Below are 14,510 nucleotides of genomic sequence, written 5' to 3' on the forward strand. Positions count from 1 at the left end.
GGCCGCTTTAATGGCCTCAGAACGATAGTGAGATTCTGGGACATCAACGGCCAACAAAACCAAAACCATGGAAGCAACAGAAGAATTCTGGATGTCTCAGAACTTCAGAAGTGTCATTGCATTTATCACATACTAGCACCAAGACAGATATCAAGAAATTATTGTATCCACTGCAGAAATGTCACTTCATTACAGTGTCAGTAAAACTCACAATTGGCTCGGGCGTACAAAGGCACAAAGCAGCAAAAGAAGAAGAGGTTGTCAAGAACAGCTTACAGCACAGGCGAGTCAAGAACAGATATCATTAAGAGAAGTAGAAGACCTCAGGCACGCACTAGCGTTCAATTTTGCACGTCATGTAACAGATATTTTCACATGTTCAGCACGATATTTCAGCACATCATCGGCCAAAGAGAGAATTAGAAGTCAGGATACTTCACCTGTTCAGTACTACTATGCAGAAGAGAAACCCAAAATTAGTTGTGCAGGTCCAACGTATCTGTTACTTCACCTGCCTTGGACAAGTGCGGGTTGATAGGTGTTAAAGGCAGGGGGTAAACTGCAAAATGCACGGCACTGACCGGCCCAGGCCAGCTGGCTCCACCTGGCGAGTTCTGATTGGTCCAGGACTAAACTTGCACCTCCATGACAAGTTAAGGAATGAAATAATCCACTTTTTCAAGCTCAAGGACCAAATCATCACCTCCCTGACAAGTTGAGGGACCTGCAGTGCTATTAACTCGGATGAATCATGTGCTGCACGACAGGAGCAAACACATTGACCTTCCGATACCATTTCATCAGTGACAACATGTAGAATGGCACGATGGCGGGCGAGTTCATCCACTCAGGTGGGCAGAAGGCGGATATCTTGACCAAGCCGCTTGGGCGCAGTCGCTTCCAGGAGCTGTGCTCGAAGATCGGCACCCTCGACATCAGGTGGCACACCTAAATTAGGGTGGGGTTGTTGGGATGATTCAGTTACGCAAATACTCGCTGCCATGGCATGGCAGCCAAAATCGTTAGGTGTCTTTTTTTTCAGTAGTTTCGGGTTTCAGTTTAAGATTCCTGCTAGCTACACAAGGACATGTTTTGATGTGTGCTCCGCACGAACAGGTTAAGGCCTGCTGCACGACTTTATCCGTGTGATGGCACGGGCACTATGGAGTTTACTGCAGGCATCATGACACGTTTTAGGATCACTGAATAAAAGGAAGAGAAGAACAGAAAAGCAGCAGGACCTGGCCTGCACAAAACCTCCCCTGTCTCGGTTTTTTCTTCAGAGAGTGATCGAGTTGAGAGCGAAAGAGGTGCTCCGGGCACCGGGAACAGTTTGCTCGGTCTGGATGCATGCTACTGTGCCTGTTAGACTACCCACAGTAAGAGTAATATAGATGATAGAGGTAATATCACAGGTGGTGCTTAAACTTGCCACCAATGTTCACTTTAGTGCCTGAAGTTGAAAAATACACCGAACTGGTTTCAAAACTTGGCACGAGCGTGCAAATACAGTGCTAATCCTATTAATAGACGTGTTTTTACGCTGATGTGGCACCGTAGCTCGCTTAGCATGCACAGACAACCTCGCCCTAGGAAAGAACCAGTATGCCATACGTTTTCTCGTTCCTGTTAATGAAAACAGATCCTTTTTCTTAGAATAATGAAAACATTTCCTATTTTTTTAGATAAGAAAGAAGAGACACGTACGTGGGTTTTAATCGCCTCAGCAGTGCAGACCAGTTTGCGCATCTTAGTTTCATTTAGAAATTTGTAAAAAAGTTTGCAAATTATAATCACAGTAATAAAAATATTCACATATTTGTTTTAAACATATCATATAAATAAAATGGTATTTCTGATTATAAAAATGGCTGTAAATTTAGAATTATATAAATATTTTCTATACTACAATTCATGAATATTATTTTAACTACATAAACCTTTTAATAGTTACATGTACATTTTTACAATTCATATTGTTTAAGAATTTTTCAACAATGTAAAATGTTCATAAATATCCAAAATTTAAAATTTCAGTTTATGAAAAATATTCACTACTGACTATATTTTAATTATAATTTTTTTTTGAATATATGACACGACGAAAGTTATACACATGTTTCTCGCAAAAAAGAAATTTATACACATGTGAATATTAATAAAAATGTTTCTACATATAACATTTTTTTTTCATTTAAGCATAAGCCAAGCATGCATAATCTTTTGGAATTTACTCAAAAAATTAAGTTTTTTATAATTATTTTTGCATATACTAAACAATTTAGAAAATTTATTTACGAAAAGCTTTAACTATAAATCACATGTAAATTGCTGACTATTTTTTTAAATTACATGAACATTTTAGTTATTTAATTTATATGTATTTATAAAAAATTTGAAGCACAAATATTTGAAATGTATTTTTTTACTGTGATTATAATTTACAATTTTTTTTTACAAATTTCTAAATCAAACTAACGTGCGCAAACTGGGCTGCACTGCAGCAGGCCATTAAAACCCACGAACGTGTTTCTTTATCTAACAAAATAGGAAATGTTTTCATTATTCTAAAAAAAAATCTGTTTTCATTAACATGCACGAGAAAATGTATGGCGTACTGGCCAGTAGTTCCAGTTTGCTAGGGCGAGGTTGTCTGTGCATGCTAAGCGAACTACGGTGCCACGTCAGCGTAAAGACGTCTACTAATGGGATTAGCACTGTATTTGTACGCTCGTGCCAAGTTTTGAAACCAGTTCGGTGTATTTTTCAACTTCAGGCACTAAAGTGAACATTGGTGGCAAGTTTAAGCACCACCTGTGATATTACCTCTAGATGATAACATCATACATTTCTAGGCAAAACAGATAATGTGGCGAGTAATTAATGAAGAAATAGGGACATATAGTAGCATAGCTAGTTAGGCTGGTCGTGATGACAAGTATCATATACTAGTATCATGCATATGATACTAGTGTATGATACTACATCCGTAGTGCATAATATCATATGTTAGTATCATAGATGACTTTATTTATTAGCATGCATGACATATAGTAGCATAATATTTAATATGATATGGTATCATGATATGATACTCAACCCTCTCTTCCTTCATTTAATCCTATGCCACCTTATCAAATTTGCCTAGTTGGCATGCATGATACTACCTATAATACTCCTATTATGACCAGCCTTACTGTAACATCACACATATCAAGACAAGATGAGTCTACAACCTAATAAATGAAGTGTTACATGACACCACACATATGTTACTCCCCACTATAGAGGTAGTAACATATTAGTCTAAGTTACTACGCATTGTGACTAGTCTTACGACCGGACAGAGAACTAGTACGATCGATCCAAGATACTACTTCCTCCGTTCCAAAATATAGCATGTCCTCGATTTCCGCCCTTCAACTTTGACTATAAATTTAAACAACGAGACCAACTACGGCGGGAGCAAAATTATATAATTGAAAACTTCTTTTGAATACGAATTCATTAGTATAATTTTCGCTCCCGCTGTAGTCGGTCTTATTGGTTAGATTTATGCTCAAAGTTGAACCTCGGAAAGCGTGGACGCGCTATATTTTGAAACGTATGGAGTAGAATTTTTCAACGTGATCCTCGCTTTTCCACCTTAATAATCAACCAACTACAGTAGGAGCTAGACTTCGCGCCTGAACGTGCGATCCAACACCAACAGCGTGAAGTGTTTTTCTTACTGTATTTGCTTGCACATGTGGGTGACTTCTCGTCCCATTACCGGAAGAAGTGGGGCCTTTGACCTCCTCGTCCTAGTGCCCCTGCATAAAATATTACAAACTCCGGCGACCGGCGTCGAGCTTGATTACGTTACGTGCCGCCGCTAGCTTCTCTATCCTTTTCCCGATCCGCACCGGGCCAAACAATTCTTTCCGCAGTGACAGCCCGGCAGCTAGAGCACTAACGATTTTTTTGTCCCGGCCTGATCACCGACCAAGCTCAGCTCTGCTCTGCACGGCCATGACCGCAGCTCGCCGCTGTGCTCTGCTTCTGCTCTTCGCCCTCGTGCTCCCGGGCACCGGCCGCGCGGGGGCGCAGCGCGAGCGCGGCCGCGGCAGCCTGCCGCGCGGCGCCTCGCTCGCCGTCGAGGACCACGCGTCCGACCTCCTCGTCTCCCCGGACGGCGCCTTCGCCTGCGGCTTCTACGCCGTATCCCCCACCGTCTTCACCTTCTCCGTCTGGTTCGCGCGCTCCGCCGACCGCGCCGTCGTCTGGACGGCCGCCGCCACCGCCACGGCGCGCCGCGCCGTGCACAGCCAGGGCTCCCGCCTCGCGCTCGACGGCCGCCGCGGCGCGCTCGTCCTCACCGACTACGACGGAGAGGCCGTCTGGAACTCCACCGCCCACAACGGCGCCGCGCGGGCGCGGCTCCGGGACACCGGCAACCTCGCCGTCGAGGACGCCCGGGGGAGCGTCCTGTGGCAGAGCTTCGACCACCCGACCGACACCCTGCTCCCCGCCCAGCGCCTCAGCGGCGCCGCCGGGAGCGGCCTCGTGTCCACCAGCAGGCTCCTCGCGGCTGGGCACTACGGCTTCCGGTTCAGCGACTACGCCATGCTCTCAATGGTGTACGACGATGGTGGCGAGGTATCGACCATCTACTGGCCCAACCCCTACTTCAGCTACTGGCAGAACAGCCGCAAGATCTACAATTTCAGCCGCGAGGCCGAGTTGGATTCCACGGGCCATTTCTTGGCCAGCGACAACGCGACGTTCGATGCCGCCGATCTGGGCAGCACCGGGGTCAGGAGGAGGTTGACGCTGGACACCGACGGCAACCTCCGGCTGTACAGCTTGGACGGCGAGGCATGGACCGTGTCGTGGATGGCGTTCTCCAACCCCTGCATCATCCACGGCGTGTGCGGCATCAACGCGGTGTGCCTCTACACGCCTTCACCGGCCTGCGTCTGCGCCCCCGGGCACGAGCGCGCCGACCGGAGCGACTGGAGCAGGGGCTGCCGGCCGACGTTCAGCAACTCCACCGGCGGCCGCGACGAGCAGGTGAAGTTCGTGGCGCTGCCGCACACCGACTTCTGGGGCTTCGACCTCAACAACAGCGAGTACCTGTCGCTGGACGCGTGCGAGGCGCAGTGCACCGGCGAGCCGTCGTGCGTGGTGTTCCAGTACAAGCAGGGCAAGGGGGAGTGCTACCCCAAGAGCCTCATGTTCAACGGCAGGACGTTCCCCGGCCTGCCCGGCACGGCCTACCTCAAGGTCCCAGCCGACTTCAACGTGCCGGAGCTGCGCATCCATCAATGGCAGACCGATGATGGCCTCGCCATCCAGGAGGGCATTGCCGGATGCGACGCCGCGGCACCGGAGGTCTTGCTCAACGTCTCCGGCACGGCGAAGATGAGCAGCAACCAGGGCAAGTCGCTATGGTTCTACTTCTACGGCTTCTTGTCCGCGTTCTTCGTCATCGAGGTGTTTGTGATAGCGTTTGGGTGCTGGCTCTTCTCCAAGAAAGGGATACTGTCCAGGCCATCGGAGCTGCTGGCCGTGGAGGAAGGGTACAGGATGATCACCAGCCATTTCCGGGCGTACAGCTACTCAGAGCTGCAGACGGCCACCAGGAAGTTCCGCGCCGAGATCGGCCGCGGCGGTTCGGGCACCGTGTACAAGGGGGTCCTGGACGACGACAGGACGGTGGCCGTCAAGGTGCTGCAGGACGTGAGCCAGAGCGAGGAGGTGTTCCAGGCCGAGCTGAGCGCGATCGGCAGGATCTACCACATGAACTTGGTAAGAATGTGGGGGTTCTGCTCGGAAGGCGCGCACCGGATTCTGGTCTACGAGTACGTCCACAACGGATCATTGGCAAATGTGCTGTTCCAAGGCACCGGAAATTCCGGCGGGTTGCTGGGATGGAAGCAGAGGTTCAGCATCGCCGTCGGCGTGGCCAAAGGACTGGCATATCTTCACAATGAGTGCCTGGAGTGGATCATCCACTGCGACATGAAGCCGGAGAACATACTGCTGGATGATGAAATGGAGCCCAAGATCACCGACTTCGGGCTGGCGAAGCTGCTCAACAGAGACGGGTCCGACTCGGGCCTGTCGCGAATCCGAGGAACAAGGGGGTACATGGCGCCCGAGTGGGTGTCCAGCCTTCCCATCACCGAGAAGGTCGACGTGTACAGCTATGGCGTGGTGCTCCTGGAACTGATGAAAGGGAAGAGGGTTTCAGACTGGGTGGTGGATGGGAAAGAGGGGCTTGAAACTGATGTCAGAACCGTGGTGAAGATGATCGTTGACAGATCGAAGCGCGGCGATGGAGGATGGGTTGCGGACCTCGTGGATGAACGGCTGGATGGCGAATATAATCATGCGCAAGCTAGAATATTTGCCCAGTTGGCTGTCTCATGTTTAGAGGAAGATAGAAACAAAAGGCCCGGTATGAAGAATGTAGTGCAGACGCTCATCTCTGCAGATGATGAGTCAAGAGATAATGAATATCCGGAAATATGATTCAGTTTTTTTGGACATGTGTTAGTGTGTGTGTGTGTATACAGCAATCTTTGTCACATCAAATCATATATATATTATTGTACTCCCTCCGATCCAAAATAAGTGTCGCAGTTCAACCTTAGTTCAAAACCGCGGCACTTATTATGGACCAGAGGGAGTTGAAATTAGAACCCACGAATTATGTCTTTGCTAATGCGTGATGGCAGAAATCTAGAAGTTTACCTGTTGCAGATGTTGGACAAGCTGCACTTGGATTTGTTCTTCTTGCCCTAAACTATTGGTTTGACAGTGGTATCATAGCTGATTTGGGACAGCAGCACTTAGATTGTGAACTAGATCAGGATACCTGTGCAGTCCTGCTGCATTTCCTCTGCCAGATGAAAAACCTTTGATACAGAATGTCAATACATAGAACACATATATCAGTTGGCAAGCAGTTACCAGATGATACCACAGGCTAGCACAGACCTGATATGTGACAACCTCATTGGTATTATCATTGTCAGATTTACAGTATGTTCTCATAACTACTAAGAAGTCCTAAAACGATTTCAGAAACAAAAAGACTGAATATATACATGAACAACTAGTACATGTGTTACTATTTTATTACTCAATTACTACATAACATGGAATACCTATGCACAAGGATACAACTATGTTCAAAGTTCAAACTGAAGCTTCTTCAACTGAGAGGAGGCTCTCAACTATTGATTCCATTGTTGGCCTGTTCTTCCTGTCCTCCTCCAGGCATGAAACAGCTATCCTGATCAACTCTTTCGCTTGCAGGTAGTTGAAATTGCCGTCCAGTCCGACATCTACAAACTCCGTTAACCACAACAGTTCATCCCCTTCCAACCTGTAAGAAAGCATCTTAATAAACTTCTTGAGCACCACATGGACATCCTCCTCCAAATCAACAACAAAGTCGAGAATTCTTGTTCCTGACACTAGTTCAAGAAGCACGATCCCATAGCTGTACACGTCAACCTTCGCTGTGATCGGTAAACCAGTGACCCACTCCGGAGCCATGTAGCCCAAGGTTCCTCGCGCCCGAGACAGATTCTGATTAGGCCCCGTTCTGCTGAGCAGCTTTGCGAACCCAAAGTCGGTGATCTTAGGCTCTAGATCCTGATCCAGCAGAATGTTCTCCGGCTTCAGGTTGCAGTGGATGACCCACTCTAGGCACTCATGGTGAAGATAGGCCAGCCCCTTTGCAACACCTAAAGCAATGTTAAACCTCTGACCCCACTGCAGCAAGATTTTGTTGCTGAATAGTATGTTAGCTAATGAGCCGTTCTCAAAATACTCCAAGACCAACATTCTATGGGATCTCTCTGAGCAAACCCCCCATATTCTTGCCAGATTCATATGGTTAATCCTTGCAATGACATGCAACTCATCCTGGAACTCTGCCCTGTTCCGTGTTACATTTTCCAGCCTTTTTATGACCACCTCTCGCTCATCATCCAAGGTTCCCTTGTAGGCAATACCTGAACCTCCCCATCCGAGCTCATGTTTGAACTTTTCAGTCGCCTTGGCCAGCTCTCTGTAACTATACATCCGGAAATGACTAGTCATCACCTTGTAGCCTTCCTCGGCCGCCCATAATTGCGATGACCTAAACTCTCTCCGTAGAACAAAGAACCATGCAAACGCGAAGAAGAAAACCTCAATGACAAAAAATGCAGCAATGAACCCACATAGATAGAGCCATTTTGGATCATCACTGCCATCTTCACGAACCATGTCTGGCACTGATTCTATGATTGTTTTGCTCACATGATCACATTCAAGACGATGTATTTCAGTGTTGAGCACATTGGACTGTGGAATTGGGGTATTTGAAACATTGAAACTTGTGGGGAGCTTGATGTACATCGTTCGCACAGTAGGTGTTGGGAAACTCCTTCCGTTGAAAAGAAGATTCTTGGGATAGCATGTGCCATTTCCTTGTTGGTACTGAAAACCCTTGCACGTGCAATCACTCAAGCATACGTTCATACAACGCTCCAATGACACTTTGTTGATGCGCTGCTGATCAGATCCCCAAAAATCAGTGTTTGGAAGCCGCAAAAATGTCACATTCCGTTCACTATCCCCGCATCCGATGGTATCTACGGTAAGCTCGCATCCCTGTGTCCAGTTGCCAGGATTCCTCATTGCATAACCAGGTGGGCAAGAACATGTTGGTGCAGGGGAGTAGTGGCAGATCCCATATGGACCACACATGCCATGTATCATGCATGGCTGAGAGACAGCCACCCATGAAACTGTCCATCTCCTGTTTGAATCTGATCCATTGCTCAAGCTGTATATCCTAAGATTACCATCAGAATCAAGGGTAAGTCTTCTCTTAATCCCATAGCCTCTATCAGAGGCAACAAGAGGCCGACGCCAAGCGAAATCACTGGCGAAAAACTCCCCGTAATCATCAAGGCTCCCCATCCGAGTACTGTTATAGAGGTTCCTGTTATTCTCATAGTACTGGTAATCAGGATCAGGCCAGTATATGTCAGAAACATTGGTGTCATCGTAGAAGAGAGACAGCATGGATTGGTCACTAAAACGGAAGGTGTAGTGACCAGGAACATGCAGCCGGCTGGTAGAGACTAACTTTGCCGTGGCAGGGATTCGCTGGGTGGGTAGGAAGGTGTCGGTTGGCGAATCGAAGCTCTGCCAAACAATGGTGCCGCTTGTGTTCTTCAGGACGAGGTTCCCGGTGTCAAGAAACTGAGCATACTGGACATTTGGGAGGTCGCCCTCAGTTTGCCAAACGACGGTGCCGTCGTGGTCGGTGAGGACCATGTTGCCGTCCTTGTTCAGGGTGACGGCTGACCTCCTGGAGTGCACAGGGCGGCCGCGGTTGGCACTCCAGACGACGGTTTCGCCAGGTGAGTCGGAGTACCAGATGGAGAAGGTGAAGGCGCCGCTGTAGATGCTGTGGAAGCCGCAGGAGAACGTACCGTCAGGTGACCGCAGGAAGCTGGTCTCATGATCCTCGACGGCGAGGGAGGATTTCAGCGCCAGGACGTCGCCGCCGGGAGGTGCCGCGCCACCAACACCCACGGCTGGTAGAAGTAGAACAAGCAAGGATAGGAGCAGGGTGGGTAGAAAGGGGGTAGCCATGGTTGGTTGCAGAGATTATCTGAGCTGCTGCCTGCAGGACCGGGATGAGGATGAGTTGAGTAGGCGATGAAGTTCCAGATGCTCCCCGTTTGTCTTGGTCCAATCCACTGGTAGCCATGGTTGGAATACTTCTTGTCTGCATGCATGTTGAGACTTGTAAAAACGATATGCTGTAGAAGAGAAGGACTACCAATTGGACTTGGTTACCTGAAATGTATTAAAAGTCCACAAGCTGAGGGATGCATCTTGTCCAACACACTAGTTTATATCTGTCTAAGCTTGAGACTCATCAATGAACATGGAGCCACATGGCGGCCATTGATTGTGACATCTCCAGAATATTAAGGACAGGTCAGCTTTAAGCAGGGGCGGTCGCTGTCCAGCAAGGTGGCAGCATCTAACTTCTTTTCAACCCCTTGTACCCCTGCTCACCAACCCCTTCTGTGTGCCGCAACTTGGACAGCAATGAAATATTCAGGTGGGGAGTCGCTCTCCTCAGCAAACTTTTGAGAAAGTGAAGCTTGGCTTGTTGTTAACGTGTATTCATAACTTGTGATTTTATACTGTTACAACACCTCCTCTTCTTCAAGAACAGAGGAATGCTGTTACAACGCAATAGAAGCTGTCCACAAAGGCAGGCCGGGGTCCAGTTAACCGAAGCCTAGGCGGAACCCTCTGGAAGATGGTCAAAGAAGCAAACGTCCACTGTATCTGCGACAAATTCACAGCCAAGCAGAAACCCATGATCAGCCTGAACAAGTGGTTTGCTGTTACAGCAAAATGTGTCAATGGATTGCCCACAGGGGCCAACTGTTTCGCTAGTTAGAATATAAATTTACATGCTTTGGTTTCAGATTTCAATGAAAGTTTCCCCTGTTTATCTTCTGAAAGGTGCAATATTTTTACAGGTTACATTGCTTCGGAGCAGCGGCCAATGCCTGAGCATTTGCTGTAAGACAACTCTGATCAACGGAGAAATGAATGAAGGATAGAAGGCTGTAATTCACATTTTTACATTTTGTATACTAATGTATGCGGCGTTTAAATTTTTAATTCAGCATGAATATCAGCTAAAACATATGCAACGTTTAAATTTTACACAAAAACATGACAAGCAATTAAGTAGTCTAGCTAATGCACTTTTCTGTCAGCAACAAGCTTCGTTGAATAGTCTGAAAGAAAGAAACTTCAGCGGAAAGAATGCATTGTCCTAGAAAAGCCATGCATATGAATACAAGAAGAAAAATCTGATGGGAGTTTCTTCAGTACCAAATTTAGGAACCCTTGCCCGAGTACGTGTACTTCAGAGAGCACCAGAAGCTTGTTTGTTGTTTGCTGAAAGCTTCAGGTTCTCCCATTACTGCATTATTTCATCAATTACTATTTTGTGCGAGTCACAGCAAGACTCCCGTTGTCTTCGTTAAATCCACTAGTAACCACGGTTGTCATACTTCTTATCTGCATGCAGGTTTGAGACTTGTAAAAACGATATAGTGCAGAAGAGAGGGACTACTAATTGGACTTTGTTACCTGAAATAGATTAGAAGTCCACAAGCTGAGAGATGCATCTTGTCCAACACAATAGTTCATCTGTCTGAGCTTGAGACTCGTCAATGAATATAGAGCCGCATGGCCATGCTTGATTGTGACATTTCAAGAATATTAAGGATCAAGTCAGCTTTAAACAGGGGCGGTCGCTGTCCAGCAAGGTGGCAGTATCTAATTTCTATTCAACCCCTTGCACCCTGCTCACCAACCCTGCGTGTCCTGCAACTTTAACAGTCAATGAAATATCACACGAACAACAAAGCCCGTCAAATAGCACATCAAAAAATGAATCAAGGCATATCCTGGTCTAGCCCGTTCAAAGTAAATAATGTTCGGTGTTACAAATGTGAGATATTGTTGATCTCAGTCACTAAAGTCAGCCACAACACTTGAGATATCTTCAACCCATTACAAATATCCAAATCAGTGAATAATGAGTAGCAGGATCATGCAAGTTTGCAAAAGAAATTAACAGGAGCATCATTCACAACAAGATGACAAGTGCTCAAGTACATATTCTGCCCGCAAGTCTCTACAGCCGTGCCTCCTCTTCTTCAAGAGCAGAGAAACACTACTACAGCGCAACAGACGCTGTCCACAAAGGCCGGGGTCCAGTTAACCCAAACCCTAGGAGGAACCTGCTGCAGGATGGTGAAAGAAGCAAACATCCACAGTATCTGAGATAAATTTACAGCCAAGCAGAAATCCATGATCAGTTTGGAGAAGTGGGTTGCTGTTACAGAAAAATGTGTCAATGGATTGCGCACAGGTGCTAATTTCGTTAGTTAGAAGGGTTAACTTACATGCTTTGGTTTGACCTTAAAAATCAAAGTTTCCCATGTTTATCTTCTGAAGGTGCGATATTTTTACGGGTTACATTGCTTCAGAGCAGTGGATGAACACTTGAGCACTTGCTGTAAGACAACTCTGAAAGAAAGACAGAAGGCTGTAATTTACTTTTGTATCGTCTATCACGACATCTGCAGACCGAACCTTAGTTTTATCAATGTAAATAGTAACATAAAAGTGGGTGTTATCCGCTTCCTTCTTTTTGTCCCTGTTGCCATGTTCACACTGTACTTTTACCAGTGTCTTTAAACTAGAACACTACCAGATAAATATACTTGAATAAAGTAAATTAGAAGGCGTTTATAATAAGCTGCAGCAGAAGAAGAAAGCAGGCACTGAAATCAGCTAGAAATGTACTCACGATAATTTTTTTAATTCAGCATGAATGCCAGCTACAACATATGCAGCATTTAAATTTTACACAAAAACACTAGAAGAAATAAAGTAGTCTAGCTAATGCACTTTTCTGTCAGCAACGAGCTTCATTGAATAGCCTCAAAGAAAGAAACTTCAGTGGAAAGGATGCATTATCCTAGAAAAGCAATGCATATGAATACAAGAAGAAAAATCTGATGGGAGTTTCTTCAGTACCAAGTTTAGGAACCCCTGCCTGACTACTTGTACTTCAGAGAGCGCCAAAAGCTTGTTTGTTGTCTTCTGAATGCTTCAGATTCTCCCATTACTGCATTAATTCACCAAATCCTATTTCACCTGAGTCACAGAAAGACTCCTCAAGAAAATGACTCTACAGAGGAGTCACTTTCAAACTGTGACATGGAATTCATGTTATCCACCTGGCATGTGTGATTCTGTGACCCATGACTGCTTCCCTGGCTATCCTCCTCAACAAGTGAGATGGCATTTTCAGTTTGAACAATGCCACGGCATCCAGCCAAAATCAGATCTAACATTTTCCTTTGCACGCTATAAACAGGGTTTGGCTCAAGCAAACATCCTTTATTATAACTCTCCCTAAGAAGCACAGTTTGCGTGCTTCCTTTCGTCGAGATGTAGAAAATGCCAGGGTGCTTAAGAAGAAGTTCCCGCAAGTTTACCTCCATCGAAAATGGTCTCCTGAAGTGTGACAACCTCTCCAGTGGCACCATCTTTTCGACTGTCGAGCTTAAGAGTTCATGAAGAATACCAACAATACGTTTCTCAAGCCTCTCAGAGTTGGTGATTGGATGCAAATCATTCTTCTCGTAAGGTTTGGTGTAGGGAAGCCTCTGCCAATTCTTAAGCTTTTCCCTAAAACCTTTCTCAATCTTAAAGCCTGTAGGGAAGTTTACTGGAAAAGCATATTTGGTCTCATATTCCGCTAACCATTTTTCTGTATACTCCTTGTCCCTCCATTCTTCGACATTAGCTACAGCCAGATTCTCATCCCTGGTGATCAATGTCAGAGTATCAGGGGTTTCAAGAGAAAAATCAGACTGATGGTTTGGCAGCATAGAAGACCTGTAGTCATCGGGCAGGCCAAGCTCCTTCCTTACGAGCCATAATGCATGCATATTCAGAGTTCCGTCCGTAGACATCATGAGAAGTTTCTTGAGCCGCTGAACCACGGCGGGCTCATTTTCCCTGATGACAGCATCTTCTTCGGCGACCAAATCAGCCATCTTTCGGGTGATCCTGCAGCAATGGTTCCTTTTGACAGGGTGCACGTAGATCTCGAAAATGTGGGGGTATTTCTTGAGGAAAGCGCCGATCTCGGTGTTGAGGCCGATCTCACGCCTCCACCTCAGAAGGAGCTGGAGCGACGCGTAGCCATTCCTCTGCTGGGATATCACGGCGTGCAAATCCAAGGCCAGCCTCAGGTTCTTGAGCTGGATCATCAGCTTGTCCAGCCTATGGTCCCTTGTTCTGCTCTCCAGGCGGGTTCGTGCTGAGTCCACCGGCTTCTTCCACCTCCTCTGCATGCTACGGTTAAACGGGCTGTAACAGAACGCCTCGTTCAGCATGTGCAGCCTCGGGGAGAAGACGCGCAGATTTTTTGGGCTGAATAGCTTGGATGCCATCTTGCTTGTATGCTAACAGACTGAATCCTTACCCAGCTGCGAAGAAAAAACTGAATCTCTAGAGAAAGTAGCAATGCCAATTCCTACTGAGACAAGGCGCACGCATGCATCATGTGTGCAGCTGCAGATGCGACTGGGGAAACAAGGGACGGCTGCGAGCTGGGCATTTCGTCGAACAGGATGCGCTCTGGGTGGATAGGAGCGAGCTCTGCCTGGCGGCGGAGTGTGGTCACGGGCAAGCGCGAGGAAGCAGGAAAAGAGGATAGGGGCAGAGCCTGGTGGCTGCAGAGGACGAGGGCGACGGCGCGACCGGTGGCGGTGGCGGTGGTATCGGCGCGAGGGAAAGCAGAGTGAGCAGAACAAGGCGGAGGAGAGAGTGAGACCCAAAATGGCTGCTTCGTTCGGTCGCCGCTAGATTAGCAGGATGGGGAGATCCGCACCGTCCGTCCG

General features: G+C 47.0%; 3 protein-coding genes across 3 annotated transcripts; 1 reads left to right on the forward strand and 2 right to left on the reverse strand.

Moving 5' to 3' along the window:
• Positions 1 to 3,774: 3,774 nt before the first annotated feature.
• Positions 3,775 to 6,690, forward strand: LOC109773143 (putative receptor protein kinase ZmPK1). The gene has a single exon (XM_020331840.4). The coding sequence runs from the start codon at positions 4,012 to 4,014 to the stop codon at positions 6,514 to 6,516; it is 2,505 nt and encodes an 834-aa protein (XP_020187429.1). The 5' UTR covers positions 3,775 to 4,011; the 3' UTR covers positions 6,517 to 6,690.
• Positions 6,691 to 6,989: 299 nt separating this feature from the next.
• LOC109773144 (putative receptor protein kinase ZmPK1) lies at positions 6,990 to 9,978 on the reverse strand. The gene has a single exon (XM_073496385.1). The coding sequence runs from the start codon at positions 9,643 to 9,645 to the stop codon at positions 7,186 to 7,188; it is 2,460 nt and encodes an 819-aa protein (XP_073352486.1). The 5' UTR covers positions 9,646 to 9,978; the 3' UTR covers positions 6,990 to 7,185.
• A 2,538-nt stretch (positions 9,979 to 12,516) lies between these two features.
• On the reverse strand, positions 12,517 to 14,340 carry LOC109773152 (protein ROOT PRIMORDIUM DEFECTIVE 1). The gene has a single exon (XM_040386821.3). The coding sequence runs from the start codon at positions 14,058 to 14,060 to the stop codon at positions 12,774 to 12,776; it is 1,287 nt and encodes a 428-aa protein (XP_040242755.1). The 5' UTR covers positions 14,061 to 14,340; the 3' UTR covers positions 12,517 to 12,773.
• Between the last annotated feature and the right edge of the window lie 170 nt (positions 14,341 to 14,510).

Source organism: Aegilops tauschii, chromosome 4, assembly GCF_002575655.3.
Source record: "Aegilops tauschii subsp. strangulata cultivar AL8/78 chromosome 4, Aet v6.0, whole genome shotgun sequence".
Classification (NCBI taxonomy): Eukaryota; Viridiplantae; Streptophyta; class Magnoliopsida; order Poales; family Poaceae; genus Aegilops; species Aegilops tauschii.